The sequence below is a fragment of the Falco naumanni genome, chromosome 5 (assembly GCF_017639655.2).
Source record: "Falco naumanni isolate bFalNau1 chromosome 5, bFalNau1.pat, whole genome shotgun sequence".
NCBI lineage: Eukaryota > Metazoa > Chordata > Aves > Falconiformes > Falconidae > Falco > Falco naumanni.
The window spans coordinates 22,453,153-22,477,727 of NC_054058.1; the positions used below are offsets into that span (position 1 = coordinate 22,453,153).

Consider the following 24,575-nt stretch of genomic DNA (forward strand, 5'->3'; position numbering starts at 1 on the left):
TTTATAAGAAACAATTTTGTCAGGTCTTAGACAGGTAAATAATTCTTTGCATGTAACAAATTATTTCTCAGTCCTTAAAACAGCAGCTGAAACAAACCATCAAATATGTGTTCACCCTTACTCAGTAAAGTGTAAAGTACCTCTTAACTGCTCTCCACAGGACACAAGCCTGACAGAGACATCAAACAACGGTTAACTGAATATGTTTTATAAAAGACACAAAAAATATCCCCATCTCCCAACACTTTGCTATTAAAATCAAATTATGCAGCTCTGTCTCTTAAATGCAATAGCTCAGCTTCTACTGTTTTTCAGTGGGATCAGGACTAGCCTCAAGGCAGTCTTTTCACTCTCTGTGGTATTACCATCATCTGCAGCCACGCCGAACATGAACTGTGCAGGGCCTTAGGATACTCATTTTACCTTTTGACATCCATGTTGATATTTTTCCATCGGCCTGAAGATGACATACAAGCAGGTCATTGCAAAAGAGGTTTTTGTTACTGCCAGAAAACTAATGTGATTTGTTTGAAAAAATACGCACATAAGTCTGTTCTTGACCCTGTACAGGGATATTTTAAGACTCAGTTTAAATGTCCATTCATTCCTATGTAAAGCCCTATCATGTAAATCCTTGCAATCTGAAAGGCTGCTGTATATCCAACCCTGTTGTAACCTAGCTCTTTCAAAGCTGGAACGGAGCCAACTATAAAGTAAAAAACAAAATCAAAACAACAACAACAAAAAAAAAAACACCACACAACAAAACTTATTATGACAATGGAAAGTTAGGCAAGTTTTACCACCATACTCTAAAAAAACCTTTCCTGCATGTCCCTTGCCAAGTATTTTAAGTTTGAGGGTTTTTTTTCCTAATAATACTGCTCTAATTGAATGGTACCTTAGCATTTGTTTCAGTTTGCAGAAGAGAATGGCTTTCTTTGCTAGCGGATAAGCTTTATCTCAGGAACCCCAAAACTTTAAAAGAAGTTTTTCCCATAATCATTGGCTTCACACTTTCTCACATTGAAGACCTCTGCTAAATCAGTGAAAATCAATGAAGTAAAATCATAATAATGTCTCAGATATTATTCTATGTACTGTTGAGATCACATGAAAATAAAATGTGTAGCCAAAGCCCTGTAGCTGGCCATTTATCTCCACTATGTTCGTGGTGTGCATGAAACAGTTCAGAACTGAAAGCAAGCATTCAAACAGAAGCTGTTAGCCAGAAAAAATACAGACATTAAAATTAAAGGCTGGAGAAAAAGAATAAAAATGGAGACAACACAGAGAAATCATATAATTAGGGAAAGAGATAAGATGATAACGGACTGAATAACACAAGGCTAGAGACAGTGGCTGAGACAGTAGGCTTAGACATTGAAGAATAAAATATTTCTGCAAATGAAATGGCAACAACCCTACTTGCAACAATAAATGTTTTTATCTCCACTTTTTCTACCATTAAGCATCCAACGAGAATCTTGCTGCTGGTGAAGTGTTCCTACAAGTTACCAGAAAAGCACAACATACAAGGAGAACGAAGAAGTAATTCAGCTTCTTTTGAGCCATGTTACGTGGGGATTTTGCACCCTCTGCAGGTCCAGGAAGATACAAAGGAACTACAAATATACCCATCCTGTAATAAAACACGTAGCTACAGGCATAACTTCCAGTTCCAGCAACAGCAGATTTTGTAGGGGTTTTTAATCCGTTATTTATGGGTGCTGCACTTACGTGGGAATGGCTGTTTTGCCCCTTTCAGACCTTCCTGAGTGCTCCCCTTCAAGATTCAAGCCATATATGATATTTATTTTTCCCTTCGCACTCCAGCTGAGCACAGAGCACTGCCCTGCTAACTGGCTTCAGGGTGCTTGCAGTGACCACAGGCCTTTAGGCAAAGTTCTTTGGTTCACTACTTGGAAATATTAGAAGAAAGGGGTTTTAAATGACCAAAACCTACAACATATTTAGCTTCACCTAAATATAATCACCTTGTACTTCACTATATATTGTTAGACAGTCTTTCTCCTTCACATACTAGTTCATGTTCTTCATACTTCTCTGTATGAGACACTTTTGACCATACATGGCAAGACCATAAAAACAGCAGCAATCACACAATTTCTGGTAGAGATAAGATTATTTCAGGTAAAGCACACCTTTTCCCAGTGTCACTTTGGAACTATATTCTAAAAAAAGGAGTCAATATTGGAAGTTAACAAATATATGAGTGTAATCATGCAATGAAAATTCACTGTGTAAAAATCATTCAATCTAATACACTAGCACAAAAATCAATATAAACAGATATAAGAAATTAAATCAATGGAGTTTGAACTTTATCTCTTCAAAAGGGAGATGTCCTTTAAAATATTAAAAGAGAAAAAACTTGACAGTGGCTGACAAAAGAGCAAAATAAATAATATTGTATTTAAGATGAAAGTGAGTTTGATGAATTTGGTAAAATCAGTTATATATTACCAGTGCACTCTTGTCTGATACATCTGCCCTACTACATGGTACACTGCAGCAAATACAAAGTCAGTGACTGATGCTAAAAATTTGTGATGAAAAGACACATTGGACCAGTGTCAAGTGTATTCCAGGGAAAGATTGTATACCACTTCTCCTGATTATTTCAATGTGTATCTAAAACAGACAACTGCTTTCAATTGATTTTGAAACCTCCATTGACATAAATAAGAAAACAATGTCAGCAAAAGATCTATGATAAAACATGATGATCTTTAAGAGTAACTGCACTTTCGATTTTTTTTTTTATTTTTAAAGTACTTTGTTGCCTTCAGTGGTAATCAGATGAAAAACGTATTTACATTTAAAAGTATGACCTCCCTACTTTCCTTACCTCTCTCCATTCTCTCTGCTTCTCTCATTTTGCATGTCTAATCTCATACCCTGCACCTCCTACAAAGAAGCCATTCCTGTCTTCCCTTGGTTTTCCTACCAGTTAGGCTTCCACTTTCTTCCCTATTTACTAAAGATCAGCAATAAAGCATTCTCTTAAAGCACTGTTATCAGGCTTTATAGATTATCAAGCTAAGGAAGAATCCAATTTTTATGACTTTCAGGCACAGACAACTTAGAAGATAAGATGAACTAGGTGTAAATACTGCAATTTAGTTTCACAACCAAAAGACCTAGAAATGTAATACCTTCTTTTTAAAAGTACACAGTTGATACCCAGGTAATCCTAATATGCTCTTTTCTAAAGTGAACTGCAATGGAGGAGCTCCAAAATTTAAAGGAGGAAAGGAGGAGAGGAAGGGCCCTAAAAGCGAGGAATAGGCAGCAGTCAGACTGTACAGCTGTTGAACCGGAACCTTCACAGGATTCAACAGAAGGCTCTTCTTCACACAGTTAAGTACACACTTCTGGAGGAACATGGCATACTTGGCTTGGGAATCAGTGGAGCTCTGGTGATTCAGATCCAATGACTTTCTAACCCTGGTCTTAAGAGTTTTGGTGAAAAGTTTCACTTCAGTGTTGGTAAAACTGGTGTCTTGCAGCTTTGGCTGGTACCAAAGGCAGCTGAAATCTATGATATGCTGCTAAATTTTTGTGCTGATCATTGCACTCAAGGAGCCAAGAATCAATCAAAGCACTTTAGGTATGTCTGTCTCACGTACCTGACTTTCATCGCCAGTGATGTGCCGCTTCACACTGGCATTGCACATGACATGGTGCAAATAAGATTGATGGAATTAGTTCTGTTTCAGTTAGAGTAGACGTTTCCTGCTATGAGTTATCAGCATTTGTTTGCTTTTGTTTTTAAAGACAGGGTGAGAGTAGAAAACAATTCAAAAACACAATGAAGACTGGGAGTGTCAGGGTGTAACATAGAAGGGCAGTGATTTGGCTCTACTGACTGCCACCTGCAAAACAATCACATCCAGCAAGGTGGCAGCCACACTTTGAGCACCACTGCCAAATTTGCCATGCCTGCACCCACAGGCTGCGGTTTCAGGATGCACAGGGCTGGGTGCACCGGGAGGGATGCCAGGATGCCCAGGCTTTAGGGAACCATGTGACTCAGCTCAAGCACAGAGACAGAGGTGACTTGATCTTCACCCATACAGAGCATTGAAAAAAGCCTGGAAGGCTTTTAGATGCCCATATAGACAGGTTTTATTAAGGTATTTACAACAATATTTATCTTCTTCTATAGAGATAAGGCAATTAGGTAGAACAGAAGTGTAAAGGCTTTATAGACAAGTTTATGCCACTCCCTGCCACCTCGGTAGCTTTCTGAGTTACATTAGACTTTGTGCCTTCATCCCTAGGAAGCACTTTTCATCACCTTCCAAGGCCTGACTAGCTGCTGGCCAGACCCTGCTTCTTCCAGGAGACCTGTCTTGCTGCAATATCCCCAGCACCAGGTGGTGTCCAGCACATCCCTGCAGCCCCTTTAGTATGCCCCAGCCACCAAAGCACCATGACCGACAGACCCGCTCCACCTGCCTCCATACAGCTCAGGCTCTCCTTAAAGCAATGCAACAGATTGCCTAAACCACACAAAAAACTACATTACCATCTCCTTCATAGCCACAGGCCAACCTCCTCCAGATGTCTCTGAACACACCAGAAAGAGATGTATTTTACATGGGGAGAGGATAGAAAGAACTGCTCACTACTTAATTGCTCTCTAGGTATCCTCCAGACACCCCAAAACACCTCACAGGCTGCATCACAAAGCTGCTCAAAGGAAACCCCCAACCAGCACAGGGAAGGGCTCAGCAATGTTAAATTCCTATGCAAACAGCATGGACACAGAATGGCAGAAGGAAACATGCTGTCAAGGTCCATGGCTGCTGCTCCCCATGCTTGCTGCAGGAGAAGGGATTTAGAACGAGCCATAGAATCATTTGGTTTGGAAGGGACATTAAAGATCAGCTAGTTCCAACCCCCCTGCCATGGGCAGGGACACCTTCCATTAGACCACATTGCTCAGAGCCCCATCCAACCTGGCCTTGAGCGCTTCCAGGGATGGGGCATCCACAGCTTCTCTGGGCAACCTCTTCCAGTGCCTCACCACCCTCACAGTGGAGAAATTCTTCCTTTATACCTAAGCTAAATCTACCCTCTTTCAGCTTAAAACCATTCCCCCTTGTTCTATCACTACGTGCCCTTGTAAAAGGTCCCTCTCCAGCTTCCTTGTAGGCCCCCTTTAGGCACTGGAAGGTGCTCTAAGGTCTCCCCGGAGCCTTCTCTTTTCAAGGCTGAACAACCCCTGTCTTTGTAGGAGAGGTGCTCCAGCCTCCTGATCATCTTTGTGGGCCTCCTTTGGATTCAGTCTGACAGCTCTGTGTCCTTCTTATGTTGGGGGGCCCCAGAGCTGAACACAGTACTTCAGGTGGGATCCATGAGAGCAGAGTAGAGAGAATCTCCTCCCTCAGCCTGCTGGCCACGCTTCTTTTGATGCAGCCCAGGGCACATTTGGCTCTCTGGGCTGCAAGCGCACATTGCCAGGCCATGTTGAGCTTTTCATCCATTTGCAACAGGCCGCTTCTTGTCTATGTTGAGTATGTTTAGCAAAACATACTCATTATTTCCAAATGAGCGCAAAGCTCCTGCCTGCCAAAATCACAGCTGAAGCGCCGGCCGCAAAGGACTGCGGCAGCCATTTTCCTGGCAAACAAGCTCAAAACCAGTTGCTGGTGAGCACCCAGTGAAGTGACAGCCACACCAACGGCGCCGCCGTGTTGCCGTTCCCGTGGGGTGGGTGAGCCCCTGCTTGCCTCCACACGCTGCAGCCTGCGGGCGAGCGGGGCCAGGCGGCCCAGGTGGGACGGGGACGTGACTCAGCTGAAGCACAGAGGCAGGCTGAGGTGAGCGTTCAGGGACTCGAGGCTGACGGAGCTGAGGGTTTTTAGCCTGGAGAACAGGCGGCTCCGGGGTGGGGTGAGATCTCATGAATGTACATAAATACCTGAAGGGAAGGTGCAAAGAGGACTGAGCCAGGCTTCTTCAGTGGCGCCTGGTGACATGAGGAGAGGCAACGGGCACAAACTGAAACAGAGGAAGGTCCCTCTGAACACTGGGAAACACTATTCTACTGTGAGGTGACTAAGCACTGGCACAGGTTGCCCAGACAGGCTGTGGTGTCTCCCTCCTTGGAGATATTCAAAAGCCATCTAGACACGGTTCTGGAAAACCTGCTCCAGGTGGCCCTGCCTGAGCAGGGGAGTTGGACATGATGACTTCTAGAGGTCCCTTCCAACCTCACCCTTCTGTGATTCTGTGGCTATGTCTCAACCTTCAACCATACTGAATTCTGCAAAGATGCCCAGTAGGCTTTTAGACTCACAGAAAAAAACCCCAGGCTTTATTAAAATACAAATGGCAAAACCTACCCTCCTGGTATTCATTATTTCATATTTGCCATTTCATTATTGTTGCAAACAATACGTTGAAACGGTGTTGCACCACCCTTTACATTTCTTCTCTAACCCAGCTGACTCTCCCCATCTTTCTCCAAACAAACCCAACCCAACCCCACACCCTGAACACATTTCCTGTTCCCTTTCCTTACCGCATGTGGCTTCCTGGTTGTCTCTGCAGGAGGAGACATGTGTGACAGGCTCCTTAGTGTTAGCTCAGGGAAATAAAACGCCTAAACAGAAAAGCATGTACACATAACTGCGTCCTTCCCAGATATCCTCTGCCAGCCCTTGCTGTGGCTGAGTTGCCAAAATGTTTCCCCGCTCCTCCCTGGCCCCTAGGAAATTAGTTACAAGATAATTAAGGTCTTAGAAGAAAGGTTTAGAGGCAGGAAAATTGTTGAAGACTCTGTCTAGGCACCTGGTTAGAAAAAAAAAGGGGGGGGGGGGGCACAATTATGGTTGGTTTTTATACCTTTCAGACCAAGATTTGATGTAATTAAAGGGAAGCTGTAGCTCAATCTCAACATTTTCTATTCTGTTCTTTACATGATTTTAGTCGGCTCCTATTGCTGTAGCACCCAAGCTTCCTTAATAAGAATTTAAGCAATAGGTGTATGCCACAGGGTTGGTGTAAAAGCTTGTCAGTATAATCAGAGGTCAGTACAGAAGAGCAGCATGATCATTTCTGGCCTTAAAATCAATGCACCGTTATTGATTTTATAAAATCTCTACAGATTTGTTTCTGGGGTTTTTTTATAGATCTTGCTCTCTCTTTTCTGTCAAATTCTTCACACCTCTTGCAGTAGCTTTGGGGTTTTTTCTTTTTTGAGGGGTTAGTTTGGTGGCTTTTTTCGTATTTGTTTTCACTAGAAGAGACTTCCTCTCTTCACTCCAGTTTAAGCATACTGGAGTTGTCATGCCAGTTTGACAATTTTGTTTCCCTACCTCCATTTTGCTTCTTTCTCTCTGCTTCACATCAATTTGGCATCCTTTTCATTCTGCAAAGGGTGATGACATCCAAGGCAGCAGAAAGATGACAATAAAGCTTGGTTAAGCCAATGAATGGAGCTTAGAAACCAGGCCCATGAGAGCAGGAAGAGGTTTTGTTCAAATATATACTCACAACATGAACCTGCCAATCAACTGAAAATACTGTCCTGTAAAAGCAGATTAAATAATGCAAGTGTACAAACATTTTAACCGATCACATCAAACATTGTGGTTAGAATGCACTAGTGGCACAACAATGTACAATTGCCTCTGTATTTCAATACGAAATGCTACCAGTCCAAGCATAAAATACTTGATTCTCACACCGTACAACTGACAAGACGATACCTGTGGAACTTGTACAACATGTAAACTGGTAGTCAGGGGTCAATAGCGAGCGAGGAGGAGTTTACAGCAATATAAGCAGAAGAAAAAAGAAGACTCAAGAAACAGAGACTCCTTACTCTAAGAAACACAAAGCCCAGGCTCTGTGATATGTGAGATGCCTGAGGGAGGTTGCGGAGATTACATCAGATTCCTAATGTGAAACACCTTTTCCTTGAGACAACTGTCAGTTAAGGACCTCTCGGGCCCCCAGCTCTTGATTTCTGAGGCACTCTGTTCCTATAAACGTCCTGCAGATTTTAAGTGTCAGCTCTCTGAGTGCATTTTGACCCCAAATAAAAAGCAGAGGGGTTATTTGTACTAAAGCACTACTTGTAGAGAAGCTGGGATCACAAATCCCTTTTGCAGCCTCCAGCTCTCTACTGATGCTCGCTGACATTTCGATTGAGCACAGGGGACTGATGCCTTCACACAGACTGACACAACCGTCCTGTGGGGAGCACGATGGGAGCTCACCCCCCTGCAAGGACAGGGAATGTGGAATCTATGTAAAGGTAAGACCACATTCCTTTTTTAACGAATTCCTCTGCAAACAGCAGGTGAGCCTAGTATTTTCTAGGGTAAAAGATGGACATTTCAGTCCATTTGTCACCACTCGAGAGTAACAGGACATCCATCAACACCCCTGGCAACTCATTGACACCCCGGACACCCACTGCCCCGCGCAGCAATTCTCTCCCCGCAGAACTGCCCGGCCCATCGCTAAGGCATTCGGGTTTAGTTTGCTCAACGCCAGCACAAAGCACCAACCAGGCAGATCTCCGCAGCGCCAGGCCCCTGCAGCCGGCCAGCACCTCAGGCTCACGGGCAGCCACGCCTCACACGGCGGGCACCGCGGCGGGACCGGCAGGGAGGTGCGGGGGGGGCGGGCGGGACCGGGCGGGGGGTGCGGGGGGGGCCGGCAGGGACCGGCAGGGAGGTGCGGGGGGGCCGGGACGGACCGGCCGGGAGGTGCGGGGCGGCCCGGGACGGACCGGCCGGGAGGTGCGGGGGGGCCGGGACGGATCGGCCGGGAGGTGCGGGGCGGCCCGGGACGGACCGGCCGGGAGGTGCGGGGCGGCCCGGGACGGACCGGCCGGGAGGTGCGGGGCGGCCCGGGACGGACCGGCCGGGAGGTGCGGGGCGGCCCGGGACGGACCGGCCGGGAGGTGCGGGGGGGCCGGGACGGATCGGCAGGGAGGTGCGGGGCGGCCCGGGAGGGACCGGCAGGGAGGTGCGGGGGGGGCCGGGACGGACCGGCAGGGAGGTGCGGGGGGGGCGGGAGGGACCGGCAGGGAGGTGCGGGGGGGGCCGGCAGGGACCGGCAGGGAGGTGCGGGGGGGCGGGAGGGACCGGCAGGGAGGTGCGGGGCGGCCCGGGAGGGACCGGCAGGGAGGTGCGGGGGGGGCCGGGAGGGACCGGGAGGGAGGTGCGGGGGGGGCCGGGACGGACCGGCAGGGAGGTGCGGGGGGGCGGGAGGGACCGGCAGGGAGGTGCGGGGGGGGCGGGCGGGGGCCGAGGCGGGGCGGGCCGGCGCCTTAAAGCGCCCTCGGGCCGCCGCGGGCGGGCACTGGGACAGCAGCGCGCCATGGCGAGCCCCTTCGTAGAGCTGAGCAACAAGATGAAGATGCCAGCCCTGGGGCTGGGCACTTGGCAGGTACCGGGCGGGCCGGCGGGCGCTGTGAAGACGGAAGGGGAGCGGGAGGAGAAGAACCGCGACCGAAGCCGGGGCTGCGGCGGCGCCGGCAGCCGCGTCCTGCGTGGGGCCGGGCGGGCGGTCTCGCTTGTGTAACCCGGCCGGCTGCCAGGCGGCGGGGGCGGGGGGGGGGGGGGGGAGAGGAGGGCGCTGGGAGCAAGAAGCAAAGGAAAACCGGAAAACCCCCTCAAAAAAAAAAACAAACCCAAAACCAAACAAAACCCAAACAACCAAAACAGGGGCTAAGGAAGGTAGAGGGAGGGGAAAAATACAAACAAGCAAAAAAAAAAAAATAATTAAAGGAGGGGACGCATAACAAGAACCCAACGAAAAAAAACAACCAACACTAGGTTGCGCAAGGCTGCCCGGCCCGGCGCTCGCAGCAGCGGTCCTGGGATGCGGCTGCCCCGCGGCGCTGAGCGGTCTGTGGGAAGGGCCGGGGGTGAGCGGACACACCGCTTGGGCGGCTCTGAGAGCAGGGAGGGGGGCATGGCGGTGGGCATTGCGCTGCTGGAAAGGGCAGAGTCAAAGTGTGTTGCAGAAACTGGCTCCTTTCTGCTCTGTGCCCTTTCCCTACAAAACCGCTGTTTCCCTGGAAAGTGGAAGCTCGGTTTAAATGCAGGTGACAAGGGAACTGCAGCAGCAGCAGCTGGAAATGGTGACTTTGTGGAGCTATCACAGCAGCAAGTGCTGGCAGAAGGTCTTGGAAGAGTTCCTGGTTTGACTGTGTTTGCTTTCAGGCTCCTCCAGGAAAGGTGGAAGAGGTGGTGAAGTTTGCTATTGATGCTGGCTACCGCCTCTTTGACTGTGCCTATTTCTATCAGAATGAAAATGAAATAGGCAATGCAATCCAGCAGAAGATCAAGGAGGGGGCTGTGAAACGGGAAGACCTCTTCATTGTCACAAAGGTACAGGGCCACAGGATTTTGGGGGAATTTGATTTTTCTCAAAGGGAAACTCTTGTTCCATCTGTCAAGTAACATAAGGACCTATTCCCTTCTCTGACATTCACTTCACAGTTGTCTTGTGTGTTATAAATGCCATTCTTTATTTGCAGTTCAGACCGAGCTCTGTCAGGGACCATGGACAAGTTTGGAAAGATAGCATGGCTGCTGCTGATCTAATAATTTCCTTGCATCTATTAAGTCAATTACACTGAAGGTTCATTTGCACACACCTTAGAGAGATTAGAAAAAAAAAAGACAAGATAGTTGTCTGAATTCAAAGGTGCTGTGCAGCTTACCGGTGTGCTTGGCGTGTGAAAGTGGTGTCACATACAAAATGTAAGCCTGAAAGGGAATAGAAATTAAAGCAGGGGACTTCAGTCTGAAGTATATTATGTGTATTTACTCCCTGCTGTTATCTCATCCACTTGTGTCAGCAATGCTCTTTACCAAAAAGTAAAAACACTTCAACTAAAAAACTTGGGCCTTGGGTTTTTCACCAGCAAAGCCAGAAAACATTGAGTATAACTAAGCTTTTTCACATACTCTTTCCTTTTGTTAAAGAACAGGTTTTAATTTGAACTATACTTACAAGTTCTTCTATTTAAATGACTTGAATTTTCATTTCAAAAGCGAAGTAAAATTGCTAACTGTGGCCAGTTAAAAGGGACAGGAGGAGGGTAGCTTTGAGCTGCTCAAGACTCAAAACTTAGGCTGAAAAAAAAAAAGAATTTTTGACATTGACAGCTCTGCTTTGTCAAATATATCTGGCAGAGTGTTAATTTTATTTCTGAGAATCTCTTTTCATGAGTAGGAATACTGACCATTCACCTTCATGACTGACTCCTCTATTTGTGGTATGTTTGTCCTACCTTATCATTAAAATATTGGCATCATTGTCTTCAGTGTGCACTGAGTGGGTGTGGAGGGAATTGGTCCTCCCAGACTGCCAAGGGAGAAGTTTCTGTCCCTTGGTCTGAACTGTGGAAGCTGTATAGTCAAAGTTGGGCTTGGTTTCTTCCCACAGTTGTGGAACACGTTTCATGAGAGGTCCTTGGTTAAGGTAGCATGCAAGAAGAGCCTCACTGCGCTGCAACTGGACTACCTTGACCTCTACCTGATACACTTCCCTATGGGATTCAAGGTAGTCCTGCTCTACATCCTTCTTTTCCTTACCTGGCTAGAAACATGGTGCATTCTCTTATCTGCGTTGTGACTGTCTTTATTGTGCAGCTGGGATATGCTGTAGTTCATTTGAATTTGGTGGTAGCAAGCATTCAGCCCCTTAACTAGCAGTGGTATGTTTTAGCATGTGAATCTGGCGGTTGGAGTAAGGCAGTCAAAGCTGTGAACGCTGCTGAAGAGCCCCTGGGTCTTCAGGGAAACCATAACCGAACACAGGATGGTGCAGTCCAGGATTGTGGCCTTCTGCTGGGCCACAACATTGTGGACATCTTGAGTTTTGAAAATGTTGGCTTGATCTGGACCAACGAACAGTGAAAAATGAAGCACAGCACGGAAGGAACATGCCTCTTTTCCCCCCAGCCTGCACCTGTGTAAAATAAACCCTAGAATAAAGGTGGTGAGGGGGGACATCTGTTCCCTTCTGTTAATAATCCCCACTTTTGGCACGCAGTGATTGATTTCTAGAAGTATGGCCCTTGTCCAAAAGAGAATACTAATGAACATGCATAATTTCCAGTTATGTTTAAATAACCTGCTAGCTTGCTGCCTATAAGTCCAGTCAGAAGTGCTAGTAAACAGCAGGAAATTCGACTCTTAAAAAAAAGTCTGTGTATTATCTGCCTTGAAATAACAGGCTGGCGAAGAGCTGCATCCTGTGGATGACAAGGGTATGATTATCCCCAGTGATACAGACTTTCTGGACACATGGGAGGTAAGTTAGTGTTTGTTCTTTAGAGGCAGTGTCAGCGCTAAGGATGGAGCAGAGATCTGTGTGCAAGATGAAATGAAGGGATAGGTTTGGGTGCAGAGGATAGTCACAACATTGTATTTTGTGACCAGAACAAGCAAGGCTGCTGCTACTTCTTGTTTTGGGGAGCAAGAGGGGAATGTTTTAAGACTAAAGGGGAGGAAGCTATCAACACAATACTGTAGGTGCTGTCACTAAAATAATATTTGAATACACATAATTATAGAACCAAAGCATAGATTAATCAGATGTGGCTGTTACTTTACTGGGTGTTTCACACAGATAGGGAATTCTCACACTTTTCAGCATTGGGCATCAGCATCACAGGCTGTCCTTCAGTCCTCTTTTTCCTCATGGACTGAGAGGATTCAAGGTCTGCTTTTACTACCTGCACCTCCATGGTGCTGCAGCTCTGGGAATTAAGGTTTTTCTACAATATCAGATTACAGATGCAAGAAAGTATTTGCAGGTAATTGAGTTTAAGGTAGCATCCTTGGCTGTATTCTTCCAACTAAAGAGGTAGTGTGCAGGCAGGGGAGGAGGTGGAAGGGTGTTCCTTGGGTTTTTATCTCTGGTAAAATGACCCCCAAAGAAGCCAAAGTAAAAGAACTTTGCTTTCCACTACAAAAAGGTTGGCCAAGCCATTCTTCTTATATTACTTTCCCATCTGCAATGGGACATATAAAGCAGATACAGATAGTACAAGTTGTAAAGATTATTTTTTATTATTTCAGATAGTTATTTAATCTAGTGTGAGTTGTTTGCTGGTTTACGCTATTTTATTTCCCTAAAGCCAGTGATAGTTGACAGCAATACCACCTCATAACATACATTGGTTGTCCTTACTCGTTAGGCCATGGAAGAGCTGGTGGACTGCGGTCTTGTAAAAGCCATTGGTATTTCCAACTTTAACCATGAGCAGATTGAGAGAATCTTAAACAAGCCGGGACTGAAATACAAGCCAGTAAATAATCAAGTAAGACTTTTATTTCTACTGTTGTCAGCTAACCTTGGAATATTCCTAAATACATTTGTACTATACTTCAGCTCTAAAACTGACTTTTGCCATGACCTTTAAATATTTTTGGTGCCATGAAAAGATCTCGCAAAGCACTAGGTATCTCTGGTTGTCTGAAAGACCCTTCAAATCAGTGCTGCCTGTGATAATGCAAGGCTTTGGTGTGGTGTCAGTCTTGATGGTTTTTAGCTGACAGGTATCTCAGCAGAAAAACTTTTGTTAGGCTTGTGTGTATATAATGCAGTGGAGATTTGAGAGCAATATCATACAAATCAGTGTGGATTCTGCATATCACAGTAATATGAAACAGATGAGAATATTTCATTTTTAGACATTGGAAAACAGCAAAAATACCCGTGACTTTGCAACTTTCTGCTACACCTCCTCTTTCATACTCCAAAGTACTGCTTGGACTTGGATGTCACAGCTGAAGTTGCCATGGCCTATTTTTTTCCAGCCCTGGATAACCAGCAAAACCTCTGCCGCGAGCTACTGCACAGGCATGGGAATGTACAGGAATGCTCAAAGCCATTCACTGGATTTTTTTATTTTTCAATGTAAGCCATTTCACTGAACTCCTTTCTATAAAGGAGGGTTGAAGGATACAGTTATATACAAATTCTCACCACATACTTCATGAATGAAATCACCAGGACAGTAGAGGTGTTGAGACTTTTCTTCCGTATGCAACGACTTTGCGCTTGGCCGAGAGTGCTGAATGTCCATCTCTGCCAGCTTGAGAATATCCAGGGAAATGCCCACACTGGGTCCTGTGCAGGTGTAGTGCCGCCTGTACTGCGGTGCTGGGCTTGGGGCTAGCATGTGCACCGGCCAGGCCTAGCACAAGGGGAACGTAGGACTTGGACATATTTTTATTGGGGTTTATAAAGTTCTGGTGGGGATGAACCCAACTACCCCCACATTAAAAGCCATACCAACTTCAGCAGTTTATAAAGAACTTCAGTCTTTGACTCTAGCTTGCTTCTCCATGGGTGTGCCTGTGCCACACAGGCATAACAGTAGATGCCTAATCTAGCTTAGGTCTAAATAAACCACTGCACATAGATTTCATGTCACCATGCTTGGTAGCAAAACTATAGTATTTAGAAACAGCTGAGTATGTGCAGGGTGCCGTGTTATGCAATGTAGACGTACCCCTGTGGTCACGCTATGGCTTGTGGCAAGTTGAACAGCATCCCCCTGTAGGCTCCCATGTCCAGTTAAAGGGCATCTTGTCTGAATGGCAGGTCACAACGTGATCTGAGCTAACCTAGGCAAGTTCATCTCCCCAGGCTAGTTCAGGAATCTGAGAGACAACTTGAAGAGAGGTTGGGTGACTTGGAGCAGAAACTAAACTTCAGGTATTCTGAGCTGCCCCTCTGAAGATGCAATCCTGCTCTGCACTAGTCCAGGAAAACTGATTTTTCCCCGATTCCAACACAGATGGCACTTTCACTCTTCTCATCTATTTCGCATTGTCTTAATATGTAGCATGATGAAGCCCTATTCACTGTGCTAGGCCTCTAGATACTGCTGTGACATTAATACACTTTTTGTAAGATAGATTTTAGTCATGATATTGGGAGTCTTTTCTTCACATTTTCTGTGACCCAAGAGGAATTAAAATGTCACGCTCTGGAGCCCAGTGCAGTTTGCTTCTGTATCAACCATGTTTCTGTGTTTGCAGATTGAATGTCATCCATACCTAACCCAGGAAAAGTTGATCAAGTACTGTCAATCCAAAGGGATTGCTGTGACTGCATACAGCCCCCTTGGCTCTCCTAACCGCCCCTGGTAAGAAAGCACTGCAGGTAAGAAAGCATTGCAGCCTCTCTGCACTCGAAACAATGCATTTGCAACTTGAATCTTTGAGGCAGATGACGTACACTGAGAAAAGTGCTGTTGTTTTGTTGCAGATTATTTCATGCAAAATGTCAGGATTCCTGCAGGGAAGCTGTTAACTGCCATCAATATCCTAGCTTTTGTTTTCAATAGGGCCGAGCCAGGGGAACCTGTGCTACTGGATGATCCCAGGATTAAAGAGATTGCAGTTAGACATCATAAAACCCCTGCCCAGGTAAGTGGCGTTGTCAAGGCAAACTGTTCCTCCTCCTCAGACGTTTTCACAGGCCCGTAGCTAGCCTTAGCAGATGTGGCCTTCTCTAGAGATACGGTATAGGGGGGCTGAACTGCACTTGACTCTTGATACTGCCCCAGTTATTACCTGATAATTTATATGAATGCTGGTATTTTCTAAGCGGTCTTGAGTACTGAGTTTTGGGCGGCAGCGGGAGCTGATCCGCAGTGATAGATGCTTACCTTTGGTGTTCACCTTCCTAGGGACGTTTCCTCTGCTCCCAGAGAGAAGTGCTTGCTCCTGGAGAACCCCTCTCCTCTGAGACTTACTTACAAATCATCAAGCCAACTTGTTAGTTCTTTTACTAGCTAAGCTATTCTTCAGAGAAGTCCTGTAACTTGGGGACTTACTTGATTGCTCCCTGTTTGCTCATGTTCATGAAGAATCATTGAAAGCTGCTTGATTATTCGAGGGTTTTTTCTCTTTATCAGTTGCTTGGTAACACAAATGAGTTCATGCCCAGGTTGTACAGAAACTGCGCTTCAGACAAACCAACGTGTTCACAAGCAATCAAACACTGTCGTATTTTAAGATGGGCAGAGCAGGACACAAAACTGTATGTAACAGTCCTCTTTTGAAAGGGGGGACAACGCAGATTTCGAAATCTATAAATATGTTTTTCCTTTTAAGGACTTCAAAAAGCTTAACCTGGGCGAGGTACTTACCTGTGAGCCCAAAATAATCTGCAGTATCATTATGCTCATTTGGTCTGACCACATATATAATGCAAACCAGAAGCATCATCATTTCCCATACACACACCCAAAATGAAAACAAAACAAATCCTGGAGAAGCCAATATGTAGAAACAACATAGGCCAGAAACAATTATAGTTTGTCAGTAGACTGAATGCAAATGCTGGCACATCAAACCCCTGTGTGCAAACTAGTAGAGTCTTTGAAAGAGTGAACGTGGTTGTAGACAAAGAAATTAATTTGAGGGGGGGGGGGGGGGGCACAAAAAAGGGGCAAGAGAACACAAAAATACATTTGAACAAATTTGTTGGTACCCCTGTGTTCATGCTCCTCCTTGCCTTTTCCCAGATTCTGATCCGGTTCCTTATCCAAAGAGATGTGATTGTCATTCCCAAGTCTGACAAACCACAGCGTGTTGAGGAAAACATCAAGGTAAAGTTTCTGTTGGGACTGCTCCTACCTTTTTACACAGAATAGGCACCCACACCCATGTCTCTTCCATGTTTCTAAGCAGCATTGAAAGGGCAGCACAGAGATACAAAGACAGGAGCTCAGCACTACCTAACCATCCGCACTGTTTCTCTGGGGAAAAGCATTATGTTTTTGCCAGGAGAGAAATGGGTTACACCGGGGTGGTCTGAGCTCTGCTGCCCTGGAGTGGGAATCCCCGTTTTAGATCTCCCCTCTGGGAGATGCTTAGTGAGCCCCTCTTTAGGGTGTAAAGGAACAGCTTTCAAACACCAGACCAGTTATAATTTATGTCTCTGAGGCTCTGGTTCCCCTTGGCAGGGAGGTTCAGCTGGATGCTTGCTCGTAACGCATGGCATCTTAGGTGATAATGTCTCTGTGCTACCTTCAATTCATGCTGCCTATTTCTCCTATGAACTGGCAAGAATTCTTACATGGTTGATTAACTGAGAACCGTGTGCAGTTGGTACCCAGTACTCCTCTGTTGTAGCAGAAATATTTACTGCTAGTTCCAGTATCTGTGATGCATCAAGTAATCCATCCTTAGCACCTTAAAGTCTTCTATGGTGTTACAACAGAAACTGCGGTGGTGCTGCATTCAGCCACCCAGAACTGACTGTAAGACACTGCTATGAACAGCACCTCAGAGAGAAAAGGACTGTCTTGATTTACTTCAAGGGTAAATTGGTATTTGGCTGAGAAATAAGAAGATTTCTTAACTATGCTTAGTGTGGATGCAGTATGTTCCTAACTCAAGTCATAAATACATGAAGCACACTTAGTAGCTACTCACACTCGTGAACCTAAGTAAAAAGGCTTTGTCGGGGTTTGGGGCATTTTTTCCCCCTGCTAGGTGTTTGACTTTGAACTGTCTGAAAAGGAGATGGATGTCATCATGAGCTTTAACAGGAACTGGAGGGCAGTCCCAGTGCTCCGGTATGTTCCTTATTGTCCACTAGGCCTACCTCTATCTGTGCTTTCATCCCCTATGTCTTGGAAACATACATGAGCACAACCAGGGAGAGCTCATATCTTAAACCCTGGACCCCAGGTAATGAAATGTGTCCAGGAACTGATGCTGGGAGGGAAATTCATTCAGGGCATTCCCTTCAGCGTCTTGGCCTGGCATGTGCTTGCTCACAAGCCTGTGTTCAAATTAATGACACCAGCAAAGCTTGAATACATTGGCAGTGGGGGAGGGAGACTGCAGTAGGGAAATGCAGCTGAAGATACTTTCTGCACTACTTCACTGGTTCTTTCTCGTTTCAGAGCTGTCAATCACAAGGATTACCCATTCAAAGCAGAGTATTAGTGCCAGTGGTTTCTGCAAGACCTCCATGTAACTCCTTCCATAACTCCTTCCAGATTAGAAGATGTAGCTTGGTCTTGATTTCTTCTTCTGTACTTGACAATCACTACGAGCAGTTACTTGTCATCCTTTTTTAGGAGACCACTAGCTGGTATAAAAACGCATCAATAGGGATGGGTCTTTTGTAAAGACTGTTAGCAGACATCTGATTTTGATTAATAGTAAAAAGACAATGTCTCTTCATTTCCTCTTTTCCTTGTCTTACTTAAAGACGTGTTTAAAAAACTCTGGTTACTTACAGGATTGGTTTTTTTTTTAGTTAATATGTTATTTCCAGTGTGGTCAGGCCTACTGGCTCATGAGTTGCTGTTAAGGAATGATCTCTTTAATTACTTTGCTTTTTACATAGTTGTGATTTTTATAGTGTGAAAATCTAATGCTTAAAAAAATTATATGAATAGTTTGAGTATCAACAAAACTGTGTTATTATTAATCTTATGTAGTGCTTAGATTGTTTCATAAAATGAGTTTTAAAAACATGCCTGAAGTCTGGGATTTTTTTTTAATATTAATACAGATAGAAATGAGCTTCTCTAAGTCCAATACAAGGACAATACATAGAGACTACTTTGTGGCTTAAGCATCAAAAAGGATTATGCTCTAGCTAGAACCTAAAGAACAAAGTTGTTTCTGTTACCTCATGTAGTCCTCCCTCTGAACATGAGCTAGAAATTGAATTAATGTGATTAAGCGGTGAAAAGTTGAAGACAACATTATATGCAATGATAACACACATCAAAATCTGCCTGTGACCATAAGGGCTGTGTACACCAGACCAACTTGTTCTGGAAGTCTCAAACACAAAATCAGATTTTTGTACCTTTGCTGGCAGCATTCAGAACAATATATCCAGACAGGGGTTGGCTTTATCTAAAATACCAAAGCAAAGCCTGAGGTAGACACACAACTGCTTTAAAGTGTTTTCAGGTAGATGGTGCCAGGCTAAAGTAAAGGCAGGCTTGAATAAGGCTGTTTTGTGGTATTCTGCACACTGATGAGAAAAGTCTGGCTATGATGCTGAGTGAGCTGCAGGAAAGCATGATCAGAAATTAAGGTGACAATCTGGTATTATCCGAAAAATCATCACCTCATAATGGTATAGAAATGCCAGAAAAATTTGCGGCACTGCTTAATCAGTCGCCGGGATTTGTCTTCGGTGAATTCTGCCAGGAGGTGGTGCCAGCTGGTGGGAACAAGCTGCTTTACAGTATTTCCTAAAAGTAACACCGATTGTGCCCAGCAACTTGCATGCCCTCAGAAAAGGCAATAACCAAGAGAAAAAGAAACTTACCTACATCAACAAGGCAAAGTGACACTTCAGCAAAGCTTGCAGAGAACTGTAGCAATGTACTTTGTCAGCGCAAGGCGGAACAGGCACATGTTCCAGCATACAAACTGTTTTCAGGTTAGATTAGGCAGCATTTGATTATTCCTCCCCCAGCAGTTCAGAGAGCTGTGCTCGCTGCGGCCTTCCCATTGCTTCCCGTGGAGCTGGCAGGAGCCTGGGGGGCCTCTTTGGGATGACCATGACCTGGTTAGAGCAGCGTATGACATGCTGTGCTGCTGCTAGAGCAAGAACGGAGGAGATGATAGGAGAACGATGGGAGAGCCAGCAGCTCCCCCACCTTGGTCCCTGTGATGATCCAAGCCTGGAAGCACATCCCACTGAGGGGAAACACAATGGCTCTCACACTGAAAATATTTTTCAGAGCAGCTAAGCAGACGGCTGTACTGCTAGGTCAGAACCTACTTGGCTGAGCATGCTGACTTCTGGATGATGCACAGCTCCTGCCTTGTACTGATAGGCATGACAATTAAGACTTCTTTTTCTCTCCCCTTAAGAGTATCTAGATGAAAACTGCTGATTTTACAGCTTCTCTATCCGCTGATGGATAGCACATCAAGGGAGACATTTTCCGAGCTTCTTTGCAATGACATGTTATCTTACACAGCCTTAGTACGATTCCTATCCCAGTTATAACTAACTCATTCCTACTCATTAACAAACAGGGGGCTGCTGATGGAAATATTCCATTTATTGTGGATGCAGTTTCAGAATACATTGTTTGAACAAATCGTTTTTATTGCAGCTATCGAATGTATTTGAAAGACTCAGAGGAGTGTTTACAAAACCCCCAAACAAAAAACACAACTCACAGACAATGTCAGGCACAGTTTCACCCCCTACAGATAACTACGTGCATCTCTACATGTAAACAAGATGTTTCAGCCAAGCAGGGGAGCTCATCTTTGGGTTGAAATATAACATTATTCTTCTTCAGAAAGAATCAGATGCTATAAGAGATGGAAGTGGTGAAAAGGGAGATCCTGGTAGTTCCGATGCACAACAAAGCTGTTAACAACGTGCTCTGGGGCTATTTCAGTTGCTCAGTTCATGCCACCCATACACTGTAGGATGTAAATGCTAAACTGTATGGCATGTAAATTCAAACCAAGCTGACGTCTTATAGCCATGTGTTTACTATATACAAATGAAAACATCTGTAAATAAGATACTCGGGAGAGAGAGTTAAAAAGAAGCACTATAAAGATAGAGCTTTACTTCATTTTCGGTGGATTTAGTGTACGGCACTGATGGATGGCAAGATTTAGTGTACAGTCATTTGAAACAAGCTCCAACTGTGTTTAGGGTTTTTTTTTCTTTTTAATTATGGTAGTTTTATATAAATTAAACTACAACGCTTTATACAAGTGACCTATTTTTGACCCTCTATACCCTCACCTTTTCCTCTTTTAAAAACTATACTTTCTTTTTAATTACCCATTACTGGGCAACCGACATTTAAATTTTTTTAATACTTATCTCACCATACCTCTAATGGCAATTATGAAATCATACTATAGAAAAGTGTGTGATTTTGTCTTTATTTTTTTAAGCTGTGATATTGGCTAATTATGTATGTTTATTACTAAATATAATACTTTAGCACGTATTAAAGCATTCTACCATTAGTAGTGCCTTTAGGCTAAACTTTGTAAAGCTATGTGTGTATATAGTCTAAATTGCATTCAATCACTAGTCACTAACAACAAAAAGAAATATCAGTACCGCTGTCAGCTAACATAATTATCCAAATTTAGGTATTAACTTAAACTAGAATGGAAAAATTGGTATTTTTAAAAAAGTATAAAACAAAAATTAAAACACATTATTGATGCAGTATTTTTCATGACATGGGCAACTTACAGAAAATATTACATTGTCAACTAAAGATACTTCTTCCATGCCTTAGTCTAAAGTGCAGAAAGAAAGACTTCTGTATTACAAAAGTAACCATTGTTTTTATAGGTTTACTGCACACCTTTCTTAAGCAACTTCACTTTACATGCATTTTGGGTTGACCTCTTATGCCAGTTGAAATCACTGTTCAGATACATAGTTATGACTGTCAGTAGGAGAATCTATATATTTCACAGCATGGGTTTCTTTAGGAAGAAAGGTTCTTGTGCAAAGGCAGTACTATAATGATGAATGTCTAGGCTGATTATTAAATACAGTGCTAATATACATGGTTTTAACTGGGATAATGCAAAAAGACATTTTGGTAAATATAAATATAAAAAGAACAATTTAGCACTTTTTTCTTTTTTTTTTTTTTTCCCCAACTGATTGGTCCAGCATCTTTAGTGGCCTTCTACGGTTCTTTCTCAAATTGTCTCAAACCTGCTGAGAAAGAGAAAGATTAAAGATGGCTTGAAATAACCCAAACATATCTAAAACAGAGAAGGCATGGCTCGAGATTTAACAGCAAGTAGGAAGGCAGGACACAAGCTATATGCTGCTGTGCTTGTGTACTGGGATTGCTCTGAGGTGATCTCCAAGACAATAAGCAGGATTTCACCTCTCATCTCTTGACAGCCCCGGGAAGCAGCTCAGGAGCTTCCCACCCAGAAATGCAAGGTGTGCTGCACCCAGCGCTCGCCCCAGCCTCCTGTGGGTGGCTGCCGTGCTAAGGCAGGCTGGGCCGCCTCCTGCAACCCCTCTGCTGAAGCCCTTATCTCGCTCAGCCTTAGGGGAGAAGCTTGGTGGCGTCCTGTGGGTGACAACACACGACTGCTAACACCTTCCATGGATGCCTAATGCTGACCGAGCCTGAAAATCCCTCTCCTAGCAGCTCAGCTTAAAAAAGGAGGAAGACCATTCCACGTTGCATGACTAAACTGATTTAAAAAAGTTCACAGGCAAACCACACCTCTGGCTTCACATACAAATATGAAGAAAAATGTGTGCACATATTAACGTATAGAAAACAATTTTTTTTTTCAATATTTGATTGCTTTATTCCTAGTGAGGGGTTGAGCGATGTTGCAAGGCATCTTTAAAAGCTATTAAATTGATCAGTGAATTTGCATTCTTCCCCACTGGTCCCTATGCATGTAATTCCTTTAATGGCTTTTATTTGGAGTGGTTTAGATTAAAATAAAAATTAAAAAAGCTAGAAGGGTAATTTTTCTGATTTCTTTCTAAACAACTAGGTTGTGTTTCACAAACTAGTAGTTTCAAAATGACAGTATGACAGTAATAAGACTTTTTTTGTCTTGAGAAGACATCAATGCACAGCTGCAGCAAAAGCAGTGCTGCTGCTGAGGTGTGTTTGAACTCCAGTCCAGTCTGGGTATGCAGGAGCACGTGAGGATCACAACCAGCCAAAGGACTTACTTTTAAAAATCAGTGCTGCTGAATTTTCCTCAGGCTTCACCATTACCCTGTGACAGTGTGTAACATCAGATGCAGGGCTAGTTCTCAATAGTAGCGAAGTCTTCCATTTCTGCTCAAATAATGCTGCAACAGCCTCGCTTTTTGGGTTCTCCCTCTCTACTCATGAAAGGCATATTCATTGCCACTGCAGCCCTTTTAAAAAGCCTATCCCAGATGCCTTGCATTTGCTGTAATTAGTTAAATGACCATCCCATTCCCCAGACCTCACACAGTTTAATGATAGTCTCCAGCTACAGCAAACATGCTGCACGCATCAGTTGAACAAGGCTTTGCAAACGTGGCTGGAGCACTGCTAGTCCTTAGTCCCTCTAGAAAGATGATTTAGGTTTATTTCTCAAACATTCCTGTTTTGATGATATCGTAAAGGAAGTCGTTTTTTTCCATCAACATTAATGGTGTAGAATTTTAAAACACAGATATGCCTGTGCAAAAATGTGGCACTGTTTCTATTTAAGATGCAGGTGTATTATTAGAATTACTTACCATTAGCCTCTGATTTTTTCCCCATAGCTGATACCTGTTTGAAAAAGTAATAACCCATTACTAAAGTTGAATATGGGAAAACATAGCTTTTTATTATGGAAAAAACCCCAACCCCATGCAAAGGGCAGATTTCCATGCGCAACACAGCTCTGCCAAATATGAATAGAAAAGTTGCACACTGCCCATAGCTTTCTGCACCTCATTGTACTTACTTTTATAGATAAAAAGGCAGATTAGTAACAAAAAACACGTAAAGGCCTAATTTCAGCTGCCTGACTGTATAAAGGCAAACAGCACCTTCATCCTAGAAAGCCTCTCAGAGAGATACTATTCTTTCAACAACACACTGACTGAAGTGTTACCTTAGAAGAAGAAGCTGTTTTTTCAACTGACTGCTTCTCCCAGAGATTACGTTTGCCAGATACGTCTCCTGGTTTTAAATCCTGTATTTTTAAAATAATGTCAGAGAACAGAAACCAACATTAGTTCAGGTTTATTTTAATTTGTTACAGAAAAGGTTAGAATGTGACTTCCTCATAAGAAAAACTGAGGAACATCCACCAGTGGCAAATGTTGCATTGTCTATCAATTATAAAGCTATTCAGAATGACACTTCACATAATGACTCCACACACAACACAAAATAATCCTGCTGCATCTATTTCATATTGCACAGACTGGCCATAACTTGGTACGTTAATCCCAGGGAGTACAGTGAGAATTTACTGTCCCATTGGGTTTTTAAGAAAGACAATTCCAACTTTTGTAGAAAAAAATATTTTTTCAGAAATAGTATTTCTGTTAGGGAGGAGTTCAAAAGTAGCTTGTCTCAGTTATTTTAGATCAGAGTCAAAATATTTCATTTAAAAAACTAAAAAACTAGAGCAGGACTTTAATACTATAGAAAATCAGATCCTCCTCTGCATTCTTAAATATAGGTTTGTGAATTTAACACTGTAGTTGTCCATATCCATTTGATTTTCCATTACATCCTTTAAAACCTTAGCATGTACCGATCAATAGCCCAATAGAAAAAAAAAAAGGTGAGGTAAAGTCATTAAAAAATAATAATAAAACCCTCTGAAAATGAATGTATATGGAAACTTTAAGAAAAACTCAATAAAAATGTCAGGCTGCTTCTTGGGGGAAAGCAGGGCTACAAATCAAGGTAATATATGCTATATGCAGTGCACCTGCTCAAGGACAGATGGACTGAAATCTGCCTCTGTGATTGGCAAACAAAAGACTTGAAACGATTTTGGGCATAAGTACTCTCATTTTCAAAAACTGTCCAAGTCCTGCATGCTTTC

The 24,575-nt window shown here is 43.9% G+C and overlaps 2 protein-coding genes across 6 annotated transcripts in view; one reads left to right on the top strand and one right to left on the bottom strand.

Annotated features, from left to right (window-relative positions):
* The first annotated feature begins 9,305 nt into the window (after positions 1 to 9,305).
* On the top strand, positions 9,306 to 18,520 carry LOC121089207 (aldo-keto reductase family 1 member B7-like). The gene is made up of 10 exons (XM_040596254.1): positions 9,306 to 9,438; positions 10,218 to 10,385; positions 11,449 to 11,565; positions 12,241 to 12,318; positions 13,208 to 13,330; positions 15,060 to 15,166; positions 15,368 to 15,449; positions 16,553 to 16,636; positions 17,526 to 17,608; positions 17,942 to 18,520. The coding sequence occupies exons 1-10, from the start codon at positions 9,370 to 9,372 to the stop codon at positions 17,982 to 17,984; spliced, it is 954 nt and encodes a 317-aa protein (XP_040452188.1). The 5' UTR covers positions 9,306 to 9,369; the 3' UTR covers positions 17,985 to 18,520.
* Positions 18,521 to 20,056: 1,536 nt separating this feature from the next.
* Positions 20,057 to 24,575, bottom strand: part of CALD1 (caldesmon 1) — a 202,360-nt gene continuing 197,841 nt past the window's right edge. For 3 of the 5 annotated variants that reach the window (XM_040594446.1, XM_040594445.1, XM_040594448.1), the window contains 3 exons: positions 23,628 to 23,708; positions 23,266 to 23,299; positions 20,057 to 21,729 (listed from right to left, as the gene is read on the bottom strand). In XM_040594446.1, coding sequence (XP_040450380.1) covers positions 21,698 to 21,729; positions 23,266 to 23,299; positions 23,628 to 23,708 — 147 coding nt within the window. In that variant the 3' untranslated portion in view covers positions 20,057 to 21,697. The remainder of the gene's footprint in view (positions 21,730 to 23,265; positions 23,300 to 23,627; positions 23,709 to 24,575) is intronic. The other 2 variants (XM_040594447.1, XM_040594449.1) reach the window with 1 other exon arrangement.

What these genes read in the sequence shown, in the direction of transcription:
- LOC121089207 (XM_040596254.1), top strand. Translation starts at nt 9,370, where the DNA reads ATGGCGAGCCCCTTCGTAGAGCTGAGCAACAAGATGAAGATGCCAGCC. An exon ending in TGGGGCTGGGCACTTGGCAG is followed by an intron (nt 9,439 to 10,217) that starts GTACCGGGCGGG and finishes GTTTGCTTTCAG; the next exon opens with GCTCCTCCAGGAAAGGTGGA. An exon ending in ATCATAAAACCCCTGCCCAG is followed by an intron (nt 15,450 to 16,552) that starts GTAAGTGGCGTT and finishes GCCTTTTCCCAG; the next exon opens with ATTCTGATCCGGTTCCTTAT.